Here is a 25,875-nt window from a genome sequence, read left to right as displayed (position 1 = left end):
AACACACTAAGTCCGGAGACTGCGGTTATGAAACGCATCTCATTCAGTTTCAATGCGGTGGTTGGAATAACACATGCTGCTGTGAAGAACCAATTTTCCCAGCAGCACCATAACAGCAGTGAGCTGATGAGGTTGATTCCCAGGAGTCACACTGGTGTTCACAGCTCAAGGTCAAACATGAACTGGGCATGACTGTCGTGGCCCTGCTCACCTCTCACTACTGCCACAACATTAGTGTGGTATACATTTCATGTCTGTGCTGATGTTTCCTGAGTAAGATGTATATATCTACCTGTTCAGAAGAATGTCACTGACCCACAGCTGTGCTCCCCCTGCTGGTGAGTGTGGCGCATGCAGCCTGCAGACAGAGCATCTAACGGCCAGCTCCATTTCTATGACAACAGGAAGGAGCAGCTTTGATGAGCCCAGCAGAGGGCATTTAAACAGAGCTGCAGCTAAAAATAGAATCCAGTAAACAAGGATGAATGGAGAGGAGACAGAGGGAAACGTGTCTGTGTTTGGGAAGTTGTGTCTGTAGGCACTTGCATTTATTTATTTACATTTACAGCTTAAAATCTATTGATTCACATTGTACGTGAGAGTCATGTTTTAATTTGCCTTTAGAAGTGATGACTCAAAACTTCAATCATAGCACCACCGCAAATGTCTTGACTACTATGTTACTGTAATTTCCAAAAATACAAGAAGTTACTGTAAATGACGAATGGCATCGTACACTTTTCCCACAATTCCGTGCAAACTGCTGTAACTAACTGTGAAGATATTTTATTGTTTTGTTACTGTGTATTTAGTGAAATATAAAAGTACAATAAAGCTTAACAGTGTACTCTTGAGTTTCACAGTAAACTCTGAGAAATCTGTGGTCTGTCCGTTGAGAGTTTCAGCTTAAGAGAGTCAACCCTCCCCAGGCACAACAGACATCAGAATAAGATAAAGTCACCATGCATTCATGTTTAATAACCCTGTTCCAAAAACTATACATAGAAGGAAATATATATTTTATTGACTGTTTGACATTTATGATGTTTTATTGGTTTTAATTCAATAGTTTATCTTTAAAAAATATATATTAACTCAGATCAGGTTTTTATCACATTATGAATTTGTTAGTTCTGTGTGATAACAGTGACAGGGATTGAAAAAACAGGGCACAGTAAGACAGTCATGAATGTTTATGTTTTTTTATTGTGATTAAGCTGTTTATAATTAACAGCTGGAACATTACAGCATTTCACAACATTACAGCACGACTTGATGAAGTATTCGCTTCTTCTTTTCGGACTTGATTTATTCATGTTGAACATTTGTTGCTAAGGTTCACTTGTTTGCTGTGCCTTGTTGTATATGTTCAAAATAAAAGCCTATAACCCAACTTAAACACTGATGTAAATGTTATGTTAAAAGGTTCAGCATGCTGGGCCAAGCTTGCTTTTGAAGCCAAATGTATTAATCTATACGACATGCATTGGTAATTTCTTGTTTTTCATTTGTAATTGTGTAATTCTTGAATCTGTTTTAATCACTCCCAAAAGTCTCATTGTGTGACTCTGGATGTTTGTCTCCTCAGGTATAAAATAAGAGTAAACGTAACTTCTCAAATACACAATTATATTTATTCTTTGCAAATATTCTCTCCCCTCAACTTAATACTGTTAATACAGTTTTTACCTGTGGGCTGAGAGGGAGAAATCACTCTTTGACAGGTGTGCTCACAGCTACTAGAGGTGCAACATGGTTGTTTCCATCCAACAATGTATATCTATCCATTATTGGTGACCTGCCTCTCTTTGCATTGGGTGATGCATCTGCTGAGGAAATGAGAAGAGAAAAACACGCCCCCTTTAATCGAAGCTGGCTGTCGAGGTGTTTATTGGTAGAAGCCTTGACTTTGTTCAGAGGGTTAGTCACACAGTTTGCATCATGTCAATAAGTCAAATAATATCTCAGACATCGCAGTGTTGCACTTATAAGGAGAAGAAGATGTGGAGGGTATCCATCAATTAGTGATATCATTTTATGTAAACTTCATGTTGGATTATATGACTAACATTTTTTGAAATATGTGCTTTGTGTACAATTCTCTCAGTCTCCTCTTTCAAATCTGTCTTTCATTCTGTCTTGTGCACATCCCTCTTTAAATTCCTGCCAAACATGACTGAAAAAAGGTTTCTAAAATTAGAGGAGAACAGAATGAGGGCACAGATATAGTGTGTTACTGAATAATATTTTTACATGGTATCACAAGGTAAAGCTCATGAAACAGCTGTATCCATGGCAACCCAGTGACAGCATGGGACTACAAAATTGCATTTTCCAAATCAGACTTGATGGGCTTTTATATTTCTTATTATGTTAAGGCTCTTATTAACATCTGCATAATACAACAGCTGCATGTTTTCAGAGGCTGAAACAAAACAAGCGCAGCTATACTTTGTACAATGGAGCGAACTGTGTGTTTGCGTTTCAGTCAGCTGAGAGACGAACATGAGCAGCCAATAGAACCTGACTGACAAAGACTGCAGGAGCAGAATCAGCTTAATTACATTGTGATTAGATAGAAATGAATGGAGTTTAATGAACCGTCAGGAAATGGGCCGACTGCAGTAACACAGAGCGATTTAGATCAGACCAGAATAAATATAGACTACTGAAGACAATAATTACTAGATAACGTGCTCGTAATAACTTGTGTTTATGTCGTGTCATTAATGTTTAAAGCTTAGGCACCAAGTAGCACACACTCCTACCACTAGTAGGCTTGTAGTTCTAACATGGACACATAGTCAGTGATGGGGGTCAGCAGGTGTTTCGGGTCTTGACATCAGACACCTTCACCCAGGCGACCCAACCGGGGGAAATCAGGCCCAACTTGTGTCCAGGTGGTTCACACCACTCATCCCCCCCCTTCAACCAGAGCCAGCAGGAAGACCTCTCTGCGGCTTCCCAGATGTTTTTGATGGTTCTCCTCCCTTGCAGCCCACTGATAAGGAGGAGCCTATGAAGAGCATACATCCCACTTTCACAGTGAACATTCCACCTGTTCTTCTGGCACTCAGCTAACAGGTCTAGTTGGTTAGTTAGTTAGTTAGTTAGTAAGATTTTTAACAAAGTATTCGTTACAAAAAAAACAAAGCAATAAGTTTACAAAAGAAAATAAATTTAAAAAAACTAATGTATAGACCTAAAAGGCATAGGCTGAAGCATTAGCTTGTCATGCCTACTCTTTATACCCAGAAGTAGTCAACTCTCAACCCTAGGTCAGCATACTTTGCTAGTTTTCTTTCCTGGGCTTCCTCCATCCCGTCTTCCCAAGGAACAGTCACCACAAGCAACACCACTTGTGTGGTTAACCTGAACATCAGTACAATGTCAGTCCTAAGTGTGGTTACTGCAATCATTTTGAGGAACATATGCTGCTTCCCTACCAGCGAGTGCCAAACACTGGGTCTTTGTCTGAGGCTTAAGCCCTGCTTGCACAAAGGCGATGACGCCCTGGGTTGGGTGCTGCTGCTTGCTGTTGTTGATGCCAGTGCAGATGGAGTCTGCTATCGCCCTCAGAACATGGTCGTGGTCGCCACCTGTACCTCCTGTTTTCCAAACTCCTTGGGCAGCTGCTCAGGTTTGGCTCGAATGAGCCCTTCCTCTGGCAGACCCACCAGACCTCAACTGTACAGATTAGCAGGACTCAGGAGGACGTCCTACTCTGACTGGACCAAGAACTTGAATCAGTGTGGTTCCACCTTCAAGAATTCTGCCCTGGTGATTTTCCCACCAGTTGTATGGTCCCATCTAGTCCAACCCTCTACACAATCCTGCCACAATGGGCTCCTTCCACCTCTTTATGTAAGATTCAATGTAAAATAAGAATCAAGTAATATTTGAATATATTCTGCAACTTTCAATATACTTACACCTCTGCTGTCCAGCTGTTTTAAAAAACAGCCCAGTGAGTATTGAATAGTTTTTCTTATTAGCGATGATGCCTGCTACATGCTGAATAAATATTTAATTATATTTCTCTATTTAATACCTGACCTTTAAGATTCACATTGCGTAAACATTAGCTGCCATGCAACACTTTTACATTCAGATCCCATCATTCACGGATGTTTAGTAGGATTTTGAAGTTACATTGCAGTTTCTTTTTGTTAGCAAAGGCTACAGCCGAGGTGTTGATGGGTTAATATTTGAAGATTGTGGTTCTGCTGTTTTTACGCTGCAATCAGTGCTGACATTCATATCCGCCACTTGTTTGATGGATTTCTGTCTGATGACGGTCCAGGAGGCGACTGTAGGAACAGGCTGTTGTTGTGCGAGGGCTGACACAAACACTCGGTGTTGATTATCAGAGCAGCACCCAGGAATCAGAGCCCTGCTTGTTCTTTTTCCAGCCATCAGCAATCAGACGATGATTAACAGCTCAGGCATGAAGCAGCCGCACTGAGTCATTCAAGTGGGACTCAGAGCTGAACATTTCCGTTGAGTACATATTTAATCAGTTACCTGCAGGAATATGAGAAATATATGAAACAGAAGTGTCTTCAGAAAGCTGATATTCTTTTCCTGTGCTTTGCATTCATTTACAGAAGGATGAATATTTGTCTTTCACTTTAAAACTCAAACCAGAATAAAGTTCATTAAAGGAATGGTTCCTCTTGTTTTTTGTATCACACAAGTCTATTTAATTCAGCAAAAGATAAGGCTGCATTAGCATCTAATAAGCTTTTGCAGGTAAGCTTTTCCTGCAGGTAAAGCAAATTCATTATTTGGTTGGTTAGGCTACATTATTTAGCTGCTTTAGCATTTAGCATTACTTTAAAACTGTACTATCTCCTAATCCTGTGTAAGAAATCGAATGCATCTTCCTCATGTGTTTACTATTGAGCTGCCTAAACTAGCTTGTTTAGCTAATTTAAGATGAAGATAAATAATACTAGTCAGAAAATGCTTTAAATAGAGATGCCTGTATTCAGTAGATATCACAAAAAAATTATTCAGGTTCATTGAGGTACATTTTAAAGTCTTATTAACATAAGTGCATTATCATCTCATACAACTAATAGCTCAGCTAAGCAAAATTGTTACTTTAGTCAGTACACGTTTTAAATCATCGAAAATTGTATCAAATGTAACAGGCGTCATTATTTAGCTGTAGTAGCGTATAATACATCTTATATTATTTTACTTAGTCCAAAATTAATGTTTTGCTTGGATAAACAAACACAACTTCCCAATAAGCTGTTGTTGAAGTATTTTGTAATTGATTAACGATAAAGGAAGCTACCTTGTATTCTTTATTTAATTTCATCCCGTAAGCATATTAGTATGATATGTAATAATCTTATTATATAATCTATAATTTTTTACTATGACCATGTAAATTCACTTTTGGGTTAGTACATAATTAAACTTTATAGTCATCTATGCAGTTCCTCATTATTAAGATGCATTATCATCTAATATTATAATAATGTAGCTTCGCTGAACTAAATTAACTTTTAACTTGCCATAATAATAATAATAATAATAAAAATTAAAAATATATATGCTGCAATCTATTTAATGGATACAGCATGTGTCACATAAAGGAGTATATAATTTGCTGAGCTTTATAAGTGATAAGTTGAGCTGAGTAGTTTCTCTCAGCTGTAAATAATACATAAGATATTAAAACAGCACTTGTTTCAGACAGTCAGCTTCATGCCCCTCGCTGTCTCATGGACTGTACCACTCCATCAGCCACCCCCCTCCCTCAGCCTGACAGTGGGCCGCTCCCCCTTCTTCACCGGCCGCTTTGGTTGAAGCCAAACAAGAACATCATGGCGATTGATGGTAAGTAGGCCAATAACGTCTGTGCTGTGCCTGTGATTAACAGTACGTGTCAGAGGTGGATACTGTGAACCGGAGGGGGGGATGTGAATCCAGGAGAATGGTGCCTTGTCTGTGTGGAGTCAGTGGAAGTAGTTTCTGTGTGTGGTTTGTGTAAAGCGGTGTTTTTTCTCTGAGCTGAGACAGAGGGGTGTGTGTGTGTGCGTGTCGGTGGTGCTGAAAGGACAGCTCCGCTCCTTTAACCGACATCCACATGCAAACTGTTTTCACTGAGCTCACTGTTGTTGGATTCGACTCTGTGGTGCTTTTGGTTCACGTTAACCTGAGCTGATCGTCTGTAGCCTCTCTGCAGGCTGGCACTTTACAACTTGTCTTAAACAGAGTGATCCCCAAGCAGCAGCCTTTATCTTCTTTCATCTGTTTCTACCTTTACCTCTTGTGTCCTGCTCTGTGTCCACACCTTCCTCTGCTTATGTAACTCCACATGCTGTGAGCAGCTTTGGAGCTCACTTTATCAGTTTGAGTGTCCTGATGCTTACAGCTGTGAAATACAGCATTTTGAATACCACTGGAAAAGAGGACATTACAAAGCTGTAAATAAGCTGCAAATAAGCTGTTTTGTAATAATGTAGAGTGGTAACATTTACCCCATTCAGTCAGAATGACAGTCAGGAAAAATATCAACCAGCAGCGGATATTGTGTAATTCATTTAACAACATATAGCTGAGCAGTGTATAAGTCTACTCTATTCCTAAACATGCCACTTTAATTTTTTAATTCTGGCACACAAGTTGCCGATGTTTACACTTTATGATTAGCTCTGAACAGAGCTTGAATAGGTTTAATGTTACACTTTTGTCTTTTGCACCTGACATCAGACTTTTTATTGAATACAGATTTTTTTATATGATTAACGTGCAAATGTTAGAATTTTATATGTTTGTCACCTGATCCTTTTTCTTGGCTCTTTGTTATTATGCAAATATTAGAAAGAGGTGTCCAGGTGTCGTTTAAACTCTAAACACATAAATATAACACAAGCTGTTTACAGCGTCCAAGTTTTTCCACATTCTTCCAAGCACATGAACACACCAAAGTCTGATTAATGACTTTGCAACTCAGGATATGGGACCTTCAGAGGAGTGAATTAACACAAAATATAGGACATACTGATTAAAAACACAGTGAAACATGTGATAGAATATAATATAAATCTACATAAATGTTATTTATGTTTGGAGTTTACTCTAAAAGAAGTTCTCCACTAACCAGAAGGTTGTTGGTTTGATCCTCAGCTCCTCCATTCCACGTGCTGAAGTGTTAGGTGATGCATTAGTCTAGTGTTTGATTTTATATTTTTTGTATAATTTGACAAGAGATCCAGGACTTGAAAACAGTAAGGGTTTACATTTAATTTTTATTTTTCTTCAAGTTCTACACATGTGATTGTATTTGTGGTTTCGTTGTATTTATAATTATTTATTATTGTTTATAATATCAAGCCTCAATAACAATTCATTGGCACAAGGATTTGAAAACAACATCTTGGGAATCATTGCCATTGTTTAAAGATATATTTATTGGCCCATATATCTGATAAGAAATGTTTTACCCTTTAATATCAGCCTCCACATATTCATGGATCCATCCATCTGTCAAGCTCTAGTTTATATATCCCCTGGTTCAGGGTTTCAATATCAATGAACCAAAATCAAAGGAGGAAACAGTCTGAAGTGTATAAACACAAGAAGAAACAACACAAGAGGCAACTATTTACCCCTAAAGTCCTTAATCTCATCTCTACCTCCACAGTCACACCTCACCTGAGTTATATGCTTGTTCTAATCCGTCCACTGACCTCAACCTCCCACTACATTAGTCAGCACAGTGCTGTTTCCTGAAAGGCCATGATTCCAGCAGCCCTGTCAGCGATGTTTCACTGCAGCTAGTTGGCTCTGCTGAGATTTACAACAGCAGCTGTGGGGCTGACTGACACCTGCAGCATCCAGAGGCCGTGCAGTCCACCCCAGTGGGAGGCTGGTGTTTCTGTCTGTACTTGTGATGTCAGGTCGGACGAACATCGCGAGGTGTCACAAAGGAAACAGGAATGGCTTCTGCCTGATATTAATGTAGCTGTTATGATGTAAGAGTGACTGTGTGTGAATTTAGAGGTCTGTCGGTCTCTGGCTTACATACATCTTCATACCTCATCCTCTCAGCTTCACACTTGGCATGTGCATTGTTAAAGGCCCACGGACGTGCAGTGTGGAATTTGGCTTGATTTGGACACATGATATGTTTAGTATAATAAACAGGTGATCAGCCCTCTGTAGTAGTGGCAGCTGGGACTTATTACGAAGGGAAACCAGCATTATCACAGGCCAAGCAAACATCCCACTCCGAACAACAGGGTTGTCAACACTGCAGTTGGTAACATATTTGGTGGAGACACCAAATGTCCAAAAACGAAGGTTAGCCCGTACAATTTTGTATTAATGACATATGCAGCAAACTCTCACATTTGATTTAATCGATTATGAAACCAGTCACTGACTAACTGTATCAGCAAAACAGGGTTTCCAAAATGTCTCTGAGGTAAAGTTTTAATGTTTTATATGGAGGCAAAAGTATGAAACATGATAAAGACAACTTGACAAATGTTATTAGAAAACTTTACTTTGTATTGACAGATCCACGGCTCAGCCCTGCGACTGAGCTCAGTGCGTCAGCTCCTGTCACAGGCTGCAGACATATTGACCGTCGGTCCGGATGGATTCCACATATCCTGTTCGGGCCCGTTTTGTTTTTGCCTCGGCAGATCGTAAGCAGCCCGGCTTCGTGCTCTCAATGTGGGTGGTGTATTTATGAAGCCTCGTCGAGTACTGAGCTTGAGCGATTGAACTGTGGAAATAGAATTTGTTAATAAAATGACAACAACAGAGAAGCTCACAATGCTGACGTTTTGATAGGATCCAAGATAATTCACCCATAGAGAATTATCTGCTGACTCTGTAGTTATTTCCATATGCATTTAGGTAGTCATTTTAAAACTGCAACAATCAATACAGTTGTAAATTTACGAGAATTAAGTTGTAATATTACATTTTCATTAGTATTAGGACTTCAGAGGATTCGGCAAGAAACAACCACTCTGACTTCGAGGAAGTTGCCTCTTTTGTGGAGGAGGAAATGTTTGGTAGTGTTCGACTGTGAGGTTACCGTTGGTTACATTTGTATTCTATTCAAAGGGACTTTGTGGTATCTCAAGAAACAATGAGATTGGTTCAAGTTGGAGAAGGAACGAAATTCCAGCGAGCACAATTCTCCTTGCTGTTTATTTCCTAAAAATGTGTTTTTTATTGATTCTCATAAAATCATGACTTTTTCTCATTAAGTTACGACGTGTTAAATTGCAATATTTTCGTAATATTACAACTTTATTCTTTGAATATAATTACTTTATTCTTGTAAATTTAATTTGTATTTCTCTTAATAGTAGGGGGCTGAGGGGGTAGAGCAATTCTCCTTCAACCAGCAGGTTGGTGGCTTGAATCCCAGCCCATGCCGAAGTGTCCTTGGGCAAGATGCTGAACCCCCCAAAAAATAGCTCCTAATGGATGCTAATTCTAAGTGGGTTTGGATAAAAGCATCAGCTAAATGACATGTAATGTAAAGTATGACTTCATCATCAAAATCTCAGATCTTTTTTTTCTCTTTGCATGGCCCTAATACTCCATCGCACACACTCATAGATATCAGTCACCCACATATTTTTTCATCAAGTTCCATGCTTGTTCCCTGCGTGAGAAATCAGTCAAAATGTCAAAAAACACCATTTACATTTCATTTCATCTTGCAATATTTCGTGATAATCTGCTAAAAACAAACAAACAAACAAACAGACAAACAAACAAACAAACAGGGGTGAACACATAACCTACTTGACAGAATGATTGATTGATGACTGGCTATGTGTTGTGTGAGTGCAAAAATCGCCCATGGTTACAAAGCCAGCTCTCATCGCTGTTGTTTCAAGCAGCAGCAGACAGATCTTCCTCTGGTTTGCCACTACATGCAAACAGAATCATATTAAAACAGTGACAGCAACTAACTGATTCTTAAATTGATTAGTTAAGAACAGTATTATTACATGACTTGTATATTCTCTTGTTGAGTTACAGACTGACCTTATTATCTTGTGATGTTTTAAGACTCTTTCTCTGCAGTTTAATCAGTTAGTTAATATTCCTCTGTTGATCACCCCCAGGCTCTTCTCTTTTTCTTCAGACCCTCAGAGGTTTGATCTGTGGAGAGTTTGATGAGCATGTCATTCCTACAGTGTGTGTCATTGACTTCTGGATACACAAAAACAAAAACGCTCACACTGTGTAACTCATGGGCAAAGCAGACACACAGAGATGGATCGCACACCCACTGCACTCACTCATCATCAACGATGATTTCTCTGTCATCTCAGGGCCTTTTGTTCTGGTGGAGACAAGGCGATGGATTTGTCACTTGAAGGATTTTTGCGCAGTTTAGTTATTGGTCGGCTCTCAGGCTGTCACGTGGCCTGCAGGGAGACTGTGAGATGTACTGGAAACAACAGAGGGACAGTCAGATAGCATCGTAACCCAACGATTATTGTATTGGTGATGAGTTTGTCCCAGTAGAAATGTTGGAGAAGCATATGAGACAACATTTGGAAGATGAAAGTTAAAAATGTTCTTCTTTGTTATCAATGTCTGTGTGCTTGTTTTCAGACTCCAGGTGTGTCACCTTCACTGTGTTTGTGAAATGAATATTCTGGCTCTAAATTTGGCCGATGTGGCTGTATCACTTCTAAAAATAAGGTATCAACTGCACTACTTTGAGAGTGTGTTTCCATGTCCCCGGGCTATGGATAGTCCTGGTAATGTGGAGCAGTGGTTATCTGTGACTTCACACGGAGAAAACTCAGTCTGTGCGTTGCAGACGTCGTCTGGAGGGACATGTTGCTGCTTCGTGAACTTACCGCTGAACTGTTAAGTATAAGCAGGCTTATCTTTGACATGCTGCATCCTCCGCCAGCTAATTGGCTTAGCGCTGACGTCGCTCTCCTTGTGCCTTTCATTGTGTCAACAGGAAGATGTTTCATGAACAACCTGATTAACACAAACCTTCTTCCTGCCAGGTTCATTTAGAGACTGAGAGATTTTCATGTAAGTGGCTGTTTACAAGGAATCTGCCTCATATTGCTTCTATTGTTGAGAGGACATGACGAGACCAAATGAAAAGAATAACACTAACTGATTCTCGAGCAGGAGCACTGCATTCATGCATACAATCAATTATCGGTAGAAATCAATTAAGACCCATTGCAGGTCCATTCAAAACGTCAAGTCAGGTCAAGTTCAATATTTAAGATGTAGGAAATGTCTGTCTGTATATTTTACTTGCTCATGTTGTTGTATTGAGGAGAAGATGTGGCCTAATGTGTGTGTATTGTCATCTATAATGTGGAGAAACTTGCTGCCTTCATGATCTATTAATGATTTTAACCTGGCAGTGTTTTAAGACTAGTTTTTTCCATGTGTTTTTGACAAGTATTAATACATAATGTAATTTATATTATGGTTTATTTTTCATTAATAGACATGTTTAAGTATATTGGGTTATTAAGGTGAGACATTAGTAATTCAAATGCAGCTTGTTTTGTGTTGCGTAGCAAATCCCATGACTATGATAAAAAAAAAAAAAACATCATTGGTAACATCTACATTGGTAGAATACAGCAGTAGGTAATATCATGAGCTTTGGTTAAAGAATTTTCTATTTGCAAAATATTCCAATATGGCTGATAACGTAATGAAAGGAATAACACTAACTGATTCTGGAGCAGGAGCACAGAATGCACGCATTTATTTAGTCGTTTTAAAGCTGCACTTGACAATGTATTCATATTACTAATTGATATTAGTAATATACAAATGACTATAAAAGGGGTCTGTCAGTGACAAACACATGGACCGCTGAACAAAGATGAAGCCAAAATAGCCTGGATACACGTGCCGCCATCTTGTGCTGTAGACACCATTTGGTGCCAGAGTCTGAGCAGTAGTGATAGAGTTACACAGAGTTAGATGACCAATGTCACTCTCGTGTCTGTACAGTAAATACAAAGCTACGGCAGCAGCTGTTTGCCTATTAGCATAAAGACCAGACACAGATTAGCTTAGCATGTAGCAATTACACATATCCTCTTTATTCAATTTTCCCATTCAGGTCTTGTGCTGAACTATTTCTTTCATTTTAAAGATCTTCTGAATGTAGCATGACTTTAAAAAAGAAGTGTTTTTTCCCTCTGACCTCAGATCACCAAATATCTCTGTCAGGTCAATTTACTCAGCCCGACTTTCTGTGTCACGGCCTCAGTCCATTCCTCTCTCCTGAACCCAGACGTGTTAGCCTCAGCAGCCTGATCAGAGGGGGCAGGTTGAGGAGATTCTTCACAGAAACTGGGACAAACCCTAAAAATGCTGCCGGCCTGGCCCCAGACGTCTGCATGAGGGAGGGCTCCAGGCCACACACGTCATCTTAGTTTAGTTTCCAGAGGTGAGATGCACTTCCTGGTGAAGTCAAGGGAGAGAAACAAGAACTGAGACATTGCACCCATTGATCTCAACTGGTGATCAATTCTGACTCAAGAGGAGGTCACGTGACCTGCTACATGTACTGATGAGGTTTGAAGAGCCTGTACTGTGTTTTCAGTAAAGACACTTTACATGAAGGTACGAGTGCTGTTAAGAAATTCAAAGGCAGCGATCAAGTGCTGGAGGAACTGAAGACCAGATAACATGCAAATGTGTGCCGGTTATATTTCAGCACAGCAGAGACATTTTTAGACATGAACTCTGGAGAATGTCCGCACAAATGGGTATGGACATTTTGCCTTTCACATATGAAGAACGATTCTCTAACTGCTTTCACAACAACAGGAACATCTCCAGAGTGCTTAGGCGAGGGGGGGCACCCCAGGTAGAGCATGCAGGAGGCAGAAAATTATATATAAAATGTATTAGATAAATATTCTGCTGCACATTTCACATGTTTTTATTTGCAGCACAATAAAGGAATAGTTCACCCAAAAATGATAATTCTCTCATTATCTACTCACCCCCAATGCCGATGGAGGGGTCGGTGAAGTGTTTGAGTCCACAGAACACTATCAGGGACTTATCTTCAGACGTAATAAAACAACAGTAAAAAAAACACAACATACCTCAATACTGCTCGTGTGGTGTCATCCAAGTGTCCGCACGCCAAGTTTTAAGGCTAATGTCCGCTGATATCTTCTGACGAGGTGCATTCAGTAAATGGAAATGCTATTGTCCGCTAGTTTAGCCACTTCTGGTGGACTTTTAGGCTCGTGATGTGTCGTCCAAATGTCGGCAAGCCCCCTACATTCATATATGACTCGAAACGAGGTCATTTACACTGTGTTTTAAGCCTAAAAGTCCACCAGAAGTGGCTAAGCTAGTGGACGTTAGCCTTTCCAACGTCCCTGAATGCACCTTGTCGGAAGATATCAATGGACATTTAGGCTTAAAACTTGGTGTAAATGAAGCTGTTTCGAGTTGAATTTGAATGTCACGGCTTGCGGAAACTTGGATGACAGCAGAGGAGCAGTATGGAGGCATGATATGTTTTTTTACTGTTGTTTTATCAAGTCTGAAGATAAGTCACTAATATCTTCAGTTGTATTAGATTCAGCTGCTACGTTCTCCAGATCATTTCTTGTATTTATCAGTTCGGTTTAAATGAGGTGGATTAATGGAGCCTGTTGTCCATTTTCCTCCTGAGGCTTATAGCAGCTCATTTTGTTTGTTGGAGATGTGGGAGAGTGGCCTCAGGCCATCAGCTCTCAAACTCTATTCAGTCATGAACAATCATGAACAGTTATGGCAGCAACTAACAATCAATTCATCTGTAGAAGTCAATTGAGACTCATTGCAGGTCTATGAATAACGTCAAGCTGTTCACTATTGAAGTTGTGGAGAATGTCTGTCTGACTGTGTCTTGTAAATATTTAAGGAGTTAATCTTGTCTTGCTTCTGTTGTTGCATTGAGGATTCACTGAAAATTCAAGTCACCAAAATATTCTTGAAAACTTTGACCAAAAGTTTATAGTCGTCTCCAGCGGATGGATGCATTTCCTTTTATTAGCTGTTATTTGACACATGATCCAGATGATAGTAGAAGATAGGGACATACGTGGCCTTATGTGCGTGTATATGTGTGTGACACATTTATTGATGTTAAGGAGCTTGTGCCACATTCTAGTTGATTATAATGTGGATCAACTTGCTGTACATGATCTGTTGATGATTAGAACCTGGCAGTGTTTTCACGTTAGTTTGTTCAATATGTTCATGACAAATATATTCATGCACAAGTATTAATGCTTTCATTTGTTTATAGTATGGTGCAATTTCCATTAGTAGACATATTAAGGTGAGACATTAGTGAAACAAATGCTGCTTGTTTTGTTTTGCGTAGCAGATCCCATGACTAAACATCCGTGGTAGAATACATTGGTATCTATCATGAGCTTTGGTTTCAGAGTTTTCTGTTTGTAAAATATTCAGGAGAGTGTAGTTTTGTAGCTTGTATGTTTGACATGAGCTACCAGCTCTGTGTATCTGAAAGTGTGAATGTTTGCATGTGCTCTTGTGTTATTCAAGAAAAAATAAATAAATAAAGAATGTTATTTTTGACAAGTGTGCTGAGTGAAAGAGGAGTGAAAGCCCACTGGGAGTGTCCTCCCACACACAGCTGCCGTATCGATCTGCTGGGCAACGGCTCTCAGCTCCGGGTTTGGAAGAACAACATTCTCAGACAGTGTGTTTTCACACACACACACACACACAAACATACACACACTCACAGTCTCACTGAGGTGTGTGTATACAACAACGTTTGATATCCTTTGGACACATCTCCTGTGACACCTAATATGAAAATATTAGCAGGTGTAGATATGTAGACTTTTATAGAAAATTATGCTCTTTTCTGTTGCACGAGACTTTCAGGACTTTGCCAAGTTACATTAGAATTAAAATCACACAAAGACTCTTCATCATTCACTCAGTAACTCATATTGTTTTCTCTTTCTTTCTTTTAAATCATTTCCTTTGTGTCAAATATTTTCTCAATTAATCAATATTTTTCTGGTCACTTCTCAGTCCCGAAGTTTACAAAGATATTCTGTATAATATCACAGAAGACGAAGAAAATCAGCCAGTATTTCCATTTCACAGGCTACAACCAGTATTTCTGTTTTAGATTTTTGACATGACTTTAACATTTACATTGTTTTTGATTAATTTTATGTAAATGTTTTGGCTAATTGTTTGAGTTCTAGTTCTTAAGTTTCTGTGTGTAGTGAGCTCTGAGCTCTGCTCTGATCAAAGAAACTGTATCGAATCTGAGCTACATTTTGAACGTGACCTTTCACAGACTGATGACTAAATCCACACAGGATGACAATAGGAGGAACATTGGTTCATTTATTTAAATACCAATAATGTTTTCTCCACACAGTGTGTGAGGTTCATTAATTTCATTTTTTATTTCTAATATTGTATGTGATTGTGCTGCTGTGCTTTTAAATCTGCTTGAACAGACCTGCAACACCATTCATTTCTCCTGCAGAATCATGTGTATGAAAAATGAGGCACGAGACAAAGGTCAGCTGTCAGAACGACCATGACCTTCACACCTCAGTGACGCCATTTGTTTCACTGCTGACAGCTTCCAGTACATACAGCACATAATGTTACAGGTGTCACAGCTGGAGGCAGCAGAGCTGTTACAAAGCTCAACCTGTGGACCGATCCCAGAGGCTGCAGCAGAGCTCAGAGCCTGAGAGGCCGTCACATGTGTGAGTAACAAAGCTGAATTACAGTCAGTCTGGAGGCCTGTCTGCTGAAGAGCAGCCACTCTGAACAGTGTCTGTAAAGGCCTGGATGTGTCGGAATAATAGTGTCTCAGTATCTACTGTACCCCACAATGCTCTGGCAGACACACACACCCCAGCAGCTGCCACCCATTGGGTGTAGCCCGCTGAGCTGACACAGTGTTTGATAACATACAGTGACAGAGGACCTGAGTGAAGACACGCTGGTAGAAATCTCCCTAAAGAACACAAGGGGAAAGTAGAGCTTTCTCTGTAGCTGCCTGTTAAATGTTGATGGCAAAGTCGCTTAGTTCACCTCTTCTGTCCAACAACTTGGATAGAATGCCATCAAATTCAAATAGAATGGACCTCACACCATGAGGTTCACACTGGTGTTGAGTTACATCTAAACCAAAATTAGCAGGTAAATGCAGGTTTTTAAACTCGGATAAACCTGCTTAACATGCAGTGAACTCCTTTCCCATTGCCAGTAGAGAAGCTCACCTCCTTGCTTTGTTCATCATGTTTGATGTCACCAGTGCCGAAAATTGAGGCGCTCTCTCACTTCGCTGTCTTGTCAAATTAAAGGTTCATTTCCATCAATACCGATCGGAGCTGGAGCCGATAAATACAGTACCTGTGTCTACTGCAAAGTAATTTAACCTGGGAGTGAATGCTGAACGTACCCATTCCCATTGCAGACAAAAGCCCGATGTGAGTGGGCTTTTTGACCAGTGGAAAAGGGGCTACAGGGTTTGATTGGAAGGTGTTCTGTCATTGAGGCCTTATCTACAATATAATTCAAATCAGCACTAATGGAGAAAAATAAACATGTTCCTGTTCATCTCGGTTCATGAGACTTGGGTTTCTTCTCTTATGTAATCATGAAGTGAAACAGTGATACAAGGGAGCATACAGGTTGCCATGATTTAAGATTAGAATACAGACCTCACACGCTTCTTTTCCTTTTATGTAAGTGAACCAGGGAGTTACAGATGACATGTGAGGATGTTGTAAAACATCTCAAGTCTTTATCTCTGTGGTGAAGCTAGCAGCTCTGAGAGATCCTTAAATGTTTTTGTATCAAAGTTTAAACTTATAAGCACGGGTGGATTTTATTGTTTGGTGACATTATTGTAAATTAACAATATTTTATGATTACAGGCCAGAATAATAATAACACATTAATAATACCTCTGTAAATTGAGAGTGTAAACCCTGATGAGCATCATATTTAATTTGTGGTCATATGTGTGGTGAAGCTAATAATATCAATGCTGTAGAAGCACATGTGTAATTATGTATCAAAACAATCTGTAACTGAATTTAAAGACCATTTCTATTGTATGTGTATGTATATGTGCTTTCAATACATTTCCTATGCATTAGCATTGCTGATCTTTTGATCCCACTCTGTAACTAGCGGAGGTCCTGACTCTACCTCCAACAAACTTAAACCAGGTTTAATCCACATTGGATTGAAACTACCCGATTAGGCTCCATTACATCCTAACCATGTAGCGTGGCTGGAATAAACGAAATCAAAGGAGCACAATTAAAGTCAACAAAACGTTATCAAGTTGTTGTTGTACTAACTGTCAGATGTTTTATATACATGCTTTGTATTATCTAATGTTCATGTTCTGATTGGAGGGTGCAAGAGATGTTTTCTTCTTTTTTGTTGTTGTAATAAATTATATGGAATAGCTGAACATGTGTATTATTTCAAGGACACTTTTTTAAATCACAAAGACATGTCATGTATGAATTGGTTTATTTTAACACAGTTTTGTGTGTGGGGATGAATGAGCATCACAGATGGAGGGGTTCAGGATTTCATTTGATGGATGGAAAATCCAGTCGAGTGGTCGAGTGAATGAAAGCTGGTCGTTTATGAATCCAGGGATTTCCCTTCTTGCCAAGAAACACATGATCAGAAGATCAATACCACTCCAATGCAGTTAGAGCCTGTTAAATAATTTACTACAACTGCTTAATATCAAGTGACAACCAGCGGCTGGTTAGCTTGGCTTGGCACTGGAAGGGAGAAGAATGTGATCTGTAAGGAAAACTCAGAAGGAATTAAAAAGTAGAATCATATAAAAATATTAAATTAAAGTTGAGTTGAAGAGAGAGTTTCGAAGTGAAAGATGTGAGAACTGAGAAGATAGAAAGAGGTTCTGAAAACCTCAGTGACTCTATTAAAGACAGCTCCCAAAAAGGGAAGCTAAAATATTTCATTTGCCCCTTGGTGGAATATCCTGACATGGTTTCTGTCAGTATTAGTAAGGTCTTATCACACTGAAATGGAGATTCATCTTTATATATTTACTTCACCTAAACAAGCTGAATCAGGCAGTAGAAGGTAACCTTAACTCATGTATGTACATGTTGTACAAGTATGTATGTACACGTTTTTAGCATATATCACCAACTTCTTATCACAGTATTTAGTTTGTTTTTCCAGCACATTTAGAGCAGATAAACAGCTTTTACTCTGTGTTCATCGGAGCCTTGCTGGAGCTTAAGAGAAGAACATTTCGCTGCCCTGTAAGTCAGTTATCATGAGACAGTCAAAGACAGTTCAACGCTGAACACCCACATCACACTGTCATCACTGAGTCTCTGTCAGTGTCCTCTGTCTGTCGTCCCCCGCTGGAAAAGTCTGTCGAAATGTACAAACATGTTTAAATGTGTTTCCATGTGTTTGTGTTGTGTGTCCTTCCCTCCATCACAGCGCGGCTCATTGACACTGCATTGTCTTTCCAGGTGGCGAGCGTAACTGTGGAGTGCATGAGCTGGTCTGCGTCAGAAAAGGTAGGGCGGATCAGAGCTCTGCGAGGTTGAACTTTGACCCCCCTCCCCATCAGCACGTGTCACTGTTGTACTGTCAACGTTAAAACTGGTCCTTGTTCTGCTGTGTTTGTTTCAGTCTCCTGTTGTGCTGTGAGCTCATCGCTCTTTGTTTCCTGTTTCAACTGTCGGTGACATTGAAAATGTTTGAATGAAATTCAGACAAATTCTCACAAGTCAAAACAAGTATACGACACTTATTACAATGAAATACTTTTCTGTTTAATTATCTTGTCTTCACTGTGCCCAATATTGAGGGTATTTAAATTCCTTAAAGTAAATTATTTGTGCTTGATTAAGTTTAAAAGATGAGTTGAAATAAATACATTTATAGCATATTACTATAAATTCAAGGTATTTATTTACTAACCTTCTCACCACATTGTATCTGCTACAAAATTACCCACTTGAGTTTTTACAAGATTACAGCCAGATAAGCCAGTTATACTTTTTAAATATTTTGTACATATGGGGAATAATACTTAAAGGATAACTTCTGGCAGTTCATATCATTAATAAAGTACAAAAAAAACTATTGTTTGTAAACATGCTACTTACTTGAATGTATGTTTGTTGAATTATAAAGTCATTATAATAATAATTCACCTTCTCTTTATGTCACAGGCGTGAGTAAACATGATGTGGTTTCTAAGTGAATGCAGATAGATGATGGTGCTGCTACTGAATTGTTCAGACTCAGTATGAGGTGTGTCTCTTTGTCAGGGCACTCCGATGAAAATGAATGTTTTTCAAACTAAAAATGCTAAAGTGGATTCAGAGGTTTTTTATCCCAGTGGATCATTCAGCTGAATGGTCTGGCTCCATGTGCGCGAGCGTGTGTGTGTGTGTGTGTGTGTGTGTGTGTGTGTGTGTGTGTGTGTGTGTGTGTGTGTGTGTGTGTGTGTGTGTGTGTGTGTGTGTGTGTGTGTGTGTGTGTGTGTGTGTGTGTGTGTGTGTGTGCACACAGTAGGTACTCTGCTGCAGAGCCCTGTCTGAACATGTGTAGGAGTGTGTGTGTGGGTGCTGATGACAGTGCTTATGTGCTGCCTGTGGAGTGTGTGGGCGTCTTCATGCTTCTGAAATGAGTTTGTGCTTTTTGACATTCAAAATGGCAACAGTTTCCGTGTGGACAAAACGAAACAGAGACAACGAGACATGCAACAGTGAATGAAATGAACGAGCATGAATATTTGTCAGCAGTGAAAACACCAAAGTACATTTATATATTTCTTACTTACACATAGCCTACTTCACAGTTTTAGTTTTAATCCAGTGTTGGCTTATCATCATCATGTATTGATTCTTGTCGGAGCCTCCCCATGTTCACAGCTGTGCACATCACTCACTTACACAACCAATCGTTAAGCAGAACAGCACAAGAGAAAGCAAACAAGCAAAAGTTACGATTTACTTTTCCAATTACAACAATGTCAGGTCAGCTTCTCTCCTGTTTCCTTTGGCCTCTTTCAGCTTTCACCAACGAGTGAAAAGTGCCCAATATTCACTCTTGTTCTGTTTCTAACTTCAGTTTCTTTGGTAGCTCTGCTGTGATGTCCACACTGACAATGGCGAACTAGTTGTCTCTTATAGCTAGGTTATAGGTACAAAAATAACCTAGTGTCGCAATAAGTAAAGCTACCGGTTAATAACTCCTCTTTCTCTCAAACAGTGTTTGATATAAATCAGTCTCAATATCTGAGCTCCACTGCGACTTGACTTTTTCTTATCTTTTATCTATCTGTATTCAATACTTTTAGGTTCTCGTCTTTATCTATATATTCTTGCAAAATCTTTTCGCTGTTCCCCTTATTGACAGAATTATATGTCTGCGCTCTTATTTGCATTGTGTATACCTGATTAATTCAGTGTTTTTGGTCTAACAGGCCTAACACAGCAGGAAAAATACCTAAAACACCTCACAACCCCCACAGAACAGTTGCATCATAAACCATATCAGGTTCTCAGCAGCAACACAGACGGTGTGTGAAGGCTACATACACAAGTTTTTCAGTTTTTCACATATTGAAATTCGTTTTACATCAATCCCTCAATTTCCTGTTACATCTTTATTATCATATTGATTTTATTATTGATTTGAGTAGGATCCCTATTAGCTGATTTTCCTGGGGTCTGAAGTTCTACTGGAACGACATGACACCACCACGTGGCTAACTTACGCATTTTGAGGCGTGATACCTAAAAAAAACGAAACCATCTTTCATAATTATTAATATGACTTAGACTTATTTAGTTTGGTCCATGTCTTATCTGCTAACACAGAGGAGGCGGGGTTTATGACCTATACTGCAGCCAGCCACCATGTGGTGATCGAGATGCTTTGGCTTCACTTTTGGGAGCTGCCATGTCTTCCATCTGTACTATCTGTGATGCTTATATATAAATACATAAATCTACACATATATATACTATTCATAAACTATAGTAAGTATTTATCATATTTTTTTAAAATCCTAATATTTTGATGAGTGAAGTAGACAAAGCTTGGGGTTTTTTATGCAGCATTCAATTCCTAATATTTCATATTTCTACATACTGTATGAGGTACACCTTATTAATCTGTGCTTCTTGTGTAACAAACAACGTCTTTTACTGTTTAGTCTTGCTGTGAGTCATCAGTCAACCCCCCCCCCCCCCCCCCCCCACACACACACACACACACACACAAACACACAAACACACACACACACACACACACACACATTATCTAAGACCTATTCTCGGTGTTTTAATGGAGCACAGTTGATTTGGTGAAGTATGTCGAACAGGAAAATGAGAAATAATGACAGCCGCCCCAACACTGTGTTACAGCACCACAATTTCCCGTAGCAACACGATTATATGCAGGGTCCGGTGATGAAGCAGAGGAGTGAAGACTGAATACAGTCTGTTTATAGAATAAATCAAACACATATATTCATACACTGCGCTGTGACGTCAGGAAGTCCAATGTAAAGAGAGAGTCTCTGTGGGTGTCTGTGATTCAGTCTCTTCTCCCTGTCTGAGCCTGTTGAGGAGCAGGATCCCGCTCCATCTGTGCTGTGAATAATTCAGTCCACAGTGAGAAGCTGGTACAGTGTGAGCAGACAGGCATTCCCATGGTATAACGCCTCCTGTGACCAAACACAGTCAGCTACCAAACAATAGTCCCAGCTCATTGCAGGCAAATCCAGGCGAGAGAACAAACAATTACTCAACGTGCTTTTTCATTGATTTAGTTTTCTTCGCAGAGCAAGAAGTAACAATATATGATGTCACATTCGTCCCTTGTTCTTTAGGTGTGAAACAGTGAGTCTGTGATTATGTAACAGTCTCAAAGCAAACTGGACTTGCTCTGGTTTTTACACACTTACATTTTCCAGACCTACAGCAGATCAAAATGTTTGTTTCTTGTGCACAAACACCTGACGTTAATAGGTCAAATAAATACATAGATACAGAGTGAAACAAATGCAGTATAGCATAGCAGTGAAGTGAAAACAGTCAGATAAATGGCAGAGTCCAGGTAATTGTTTCAGGCATTATACTGGAATTAAATACATGATCATGCTAATTTAGCTCATTATCTTCCTTTTATAACTGGGGCTGTCATAATTATGCCTCCGCTCCGGGGACCAGAGGCATGTTAACAGTTTGTCCGTTCGTCTCACTTCTGTGAACATGATAACTCAAGAAATAATTTCTTTAGGTTTGACACAAAGCGCCACTTGGTCTCACTAATTTACTGATTAGAATGTTGTGGTTGAAGGTAAAACGTCAAGGTCACGTGACCTCATATGCTCATAAGCTGCACTGGTTGGTGGAGACATAGAACTGCAGGATGGTTTTAGTTCATCTGCATTATGTTGCACCGAGGTTAGATCATCATGATGAGCTCAGCAGGGTTATGAGAAGTGAACACTGTTTTCTTTTGAAATGCTCTAAATGCCCTTTCCCCACATACTTATTTTGTACCATTATTCACTGTCTAGATATGTGACCCCTCAGCGGCCTCACTGATACTGTTTGGTGAATGTGTCTCAGACTGATGTAAATTATTCCTTTGATCACAGTGAACACATTTTTTCATATTAACAAGTAGTTATGACAGCTGTGGAGACGTTATGTTTTCAAGTTGTCTATCTGTCCTATTCTTGTGAGGTCATTTCAATCTTGTCACGAATGATAAACTGATTTGATTTTTGTGGTCAAAGATCAAGGTCAAGTGTAAGTGAGATGCTAATGCACTAATTAATTATAACATGAAATATCGAACAGGATACAAATTTGCACTGGTGACATTGTAGGATTGAGAATTTTAGCAGGATAATGTAAAACCTACTCTATGGATTTCCATTAAACTTGGAGGTAGGATGGGACATGGGCCATAAAAGAACCCATTCAAATTTGGGACGGATCCAGACAAATGTGTGGATCACTTTTCTTTACGTCGCGAGATCAGTGTGAGGATTAATCCTGAGATCTTGTTGAAAGCACTCTGGTTTATTTAGAGGAGTGATTTTAATGAGGGTGTGAAATTTGGTGCAGTTTGATTAAATTTGAGGAGACTGTTGGACGACGGCAGAGGTGTGCACTCGTCTGACAAGTACAACTCTCGAGGGTCTGGCACGAAACATCGCAAACAAATCAAGCAAATCAAGACAGTGTGTGGGAGTTTTGTTCCATAACGTTTGGTCCACTTGTTTTTCTCCTACGCAACCGTCACATGCAAAGGATTGTTTGGAAGTTTCTAGCAGTGAGAATCTGAGTCGGCAGCAGTTTGACTGTATTGTACATCCTTTTCAGAGCTCAGTCTTTTCCTTCTCACTGCACATAACAGTCCAACTTCTGTAGATAGTGGTAAGAAAACCGAGTGGTGCACACACCTTTGTGTTTTCTCTATTAATCCATTTTTAAAACCTCTTGTCCATCATGCAAACAGTATTTGTCTATTTCGGGTTTACAGGTGCAGTAAGTTAGTTAAATTACAAAGGATGTCTTCTCTAGTAAGCTAATCATTTCTCAAATGTCCCTACTTGTTTAGCAATAAACTTCTCTGGCACCATATGACACATATGCTGTCATTACATGGTGGCTGTTAGCAATGATGCTACGCTCCTTTCACACATATTAGCCTCATGTGTATTGTCTCATGAGGCTAATATAATGTTGCATCTGTCATCCTCGGCCAGTTCTCATTATGTTGTGCAAAAGAAGCAGAAATTTCCCCGAAAGTGACATTTTAGTAACGTAGTGTTTTCGCTTGTTAATTTGTAACTCGTACTCAGGAGACACACTGTTAGCACGGCACGGTGGAGTGAGTTCTTTAATTTTGTGCCTCTGATTAAAACATAATTGCTTTCGTTTCCGTGAAAAATGTCAACACGCTGAACACACTGCAGGAGGTCACCCCCGAAGACTGATTGCTGCTGAGTGTTTGTTGAAAGGAAATGCTTTAGTTTTCAGTTTGAAAGGGTTAGACGGAACATTTGGCAGCAGTTGAGGACAAATGTGTGTTTTTAGCACATTTATTCACTTTGATAAGACGAGATTGATCCACTGCCAGAGGAAAGAACAACTGGAAAACACAGCATCTCAGATGAGATGTCTCCCCTGTGGCTGCGCCTGATGACGACGTAGCGCCACCATGAGGGCGTTGGAAGGTCATACGTGAGGTGGAAGGCATCTGTCACAACCTCACTCCGATGGTTGTCATCAGCAGAGGTCACCCTGCTTTAACTAACCCTGTTGGTATCTAATGTCGTCGAATTCCAAATCAACCCGTGTCTGCTGATGTGCAGCAGCTAGTGTTGCCTTTAATGAGATTTGACTCGCCTGTGTATCTGGAGTCTGGAGTGACGCTGCCCCTGAACTTGTTGCTATGGCAACCAACAGGTTGTGTCTCTGCAGTGTTACAACCTCGGTCTCTCTCTCCTCTCTCTTCCTCATGCACTTGTTTTCCATGTCTTCCAGACTTTAGAAAGTAGGCCATTCTTTTTTTTGGTGTTGCATTAATTATATAATTAAAAAAAAACTTCATACTTCCCTTGATCAAAGTCCAAGCAATTAGCTGTTAATATTAATATTCACTGATTCACAAACTGAAAGGTTCTACTATCTTCTACTGGCATGACACTTTTTTTTTTTAATGCAACAATTATCTACATTTTATCAAAAGATTAAATAAGTTTATTTTCCAAAATGTTGACCTACATGTAGAAACATCCTTAGTGTGACAATAGTAACACCGTCATCATCTCATCCATGATCTAAGTTCTTTACTGACATATTTTATGCCAAAGATGATTTGTGTTTTGATGTGAATTTTTGTTGTTGTTTTTCAGTCTCTCCAGAGGTGCTGGGGTTTCTGACAGCTATTGGACTCTTCATCATCCTCATGACCTTCCTCTTCTGGTACCTCAACAACAAGTTGGAACTAGAGAATCCAGGGAGCCTGCAGTGCCTTGATGAGTTCAGGAAAACCACAGAGCTGCAAGGTAAAGCTGCTCATACACACATCATGTATGGTTCTGTGTCCTGTCCCTATGCTCAGATTTCTCTTATGGAAAGTTCTGCTCAGATATTCCACCACATTTATAATGGAATCATGTGTTTTGCTCTTTTGAGATAAACACAATGCTCTGTGCAAAATAGTACTTTAATATTCAGGTTTAGGCTGTTTTCTATGAGAGCCACAGTGTCCAGTATACAACACACAGTTAATCTGCTGCAACACTGGATACTTCAGCCTACGCTGTTTGGAGAGATAATTTATTCATATAGCACTTTTCATAGCATAAAAGCCAGTACAGAGTGTTTTACAGTTACCTAGGCATGACAATTAAAAAGCATGGGTCAATTTCTGAGCATCCTCTAAAGAAAGGTATAGTCTGACTCTGACAATGTTTCTTAAATGTTAAAATACTATTTTTGTACCCGGCACTGATGTGGCTTCCAGGTTTTCCTTCGAATTTGGCCTGTTGAGCATTAGCAGCTTCTGAATTCTTTCACAAAACCTAAAGAAGCATAAACACATACATTTAATTCCGAAAGGGAAAAGAGATATAATTTGCAAATATTTCAGCGTGGACCTGGCAGATACCTATGTTCCTTTTTCACATAACTTGTGTGGAGTAGACAGAATTTTGATAATTTAATTAAAAGCAAATACAAAAAACACAAACAGGTTCCAGCAAGTTCTACATCAGCTGGACTCATGTTACTTGTGAAAATTATA

At 39.5% G+C, this 25,875-nt stretch overlaps 1 protein-coding gene across 8 annotated transcripts in view; it reads left to right on the top strand.

Annotated features, from left to right (window-relative positions):
- The first annotated feature begins 5,812 nt into the window (after positions 1-5,812).
- The window catches only part of syt14a (synaptotagmin XIVa), a 40,389-nt gene continuing 20,326 nt past the window's right edge, over positions 5,813-25,875 (top strand). For all 8 annotated transcript variants that reach the window (XM_034576593.1, XM_034576591.1, XM_034576590.1 and 5 more), the window contains exons 1-3: positions 5,813-5,853; positions 18,558-18,605; positions 24,983-25,135. In XM_034576593.1, the coding sequence (XP_034432484.1) occupies positions 5,841-5,853; positions 18,558-18,605; positions 24,983-25,135 (214 nt within the window). In that variant the 5' untranslated portion in view covers positions 5,813-5,840. The remainder of the gene's footprint in view (positions 5,854-18,557; positions 18,606-24,982; positions 25,136-25,875) is intronic.

This window comes from Hippoglossus hippoglossus, chromosome 22 (assembly GCF_009819705.1).
Source record: "Hippoglossus hippoglossus isolate fHipHip1 chromosome 22, fHipHip1.pri, whole genome shotgun sequence".
In the NCBI taxonomy this organism is placed as follows: domain Eukaryota; kingdom Metazoa; phylum Chordata; class Actinopteri; order Pleuronectiformes; family Pleuronectidae; genus Hippoglossus; species Hippoglossus hippoglossus.
The sequence above is the reverse complement of the archived record's forward strand: the minus strand, read 5'-3'. Positions and strand labels throughout refer to the sequence as shown.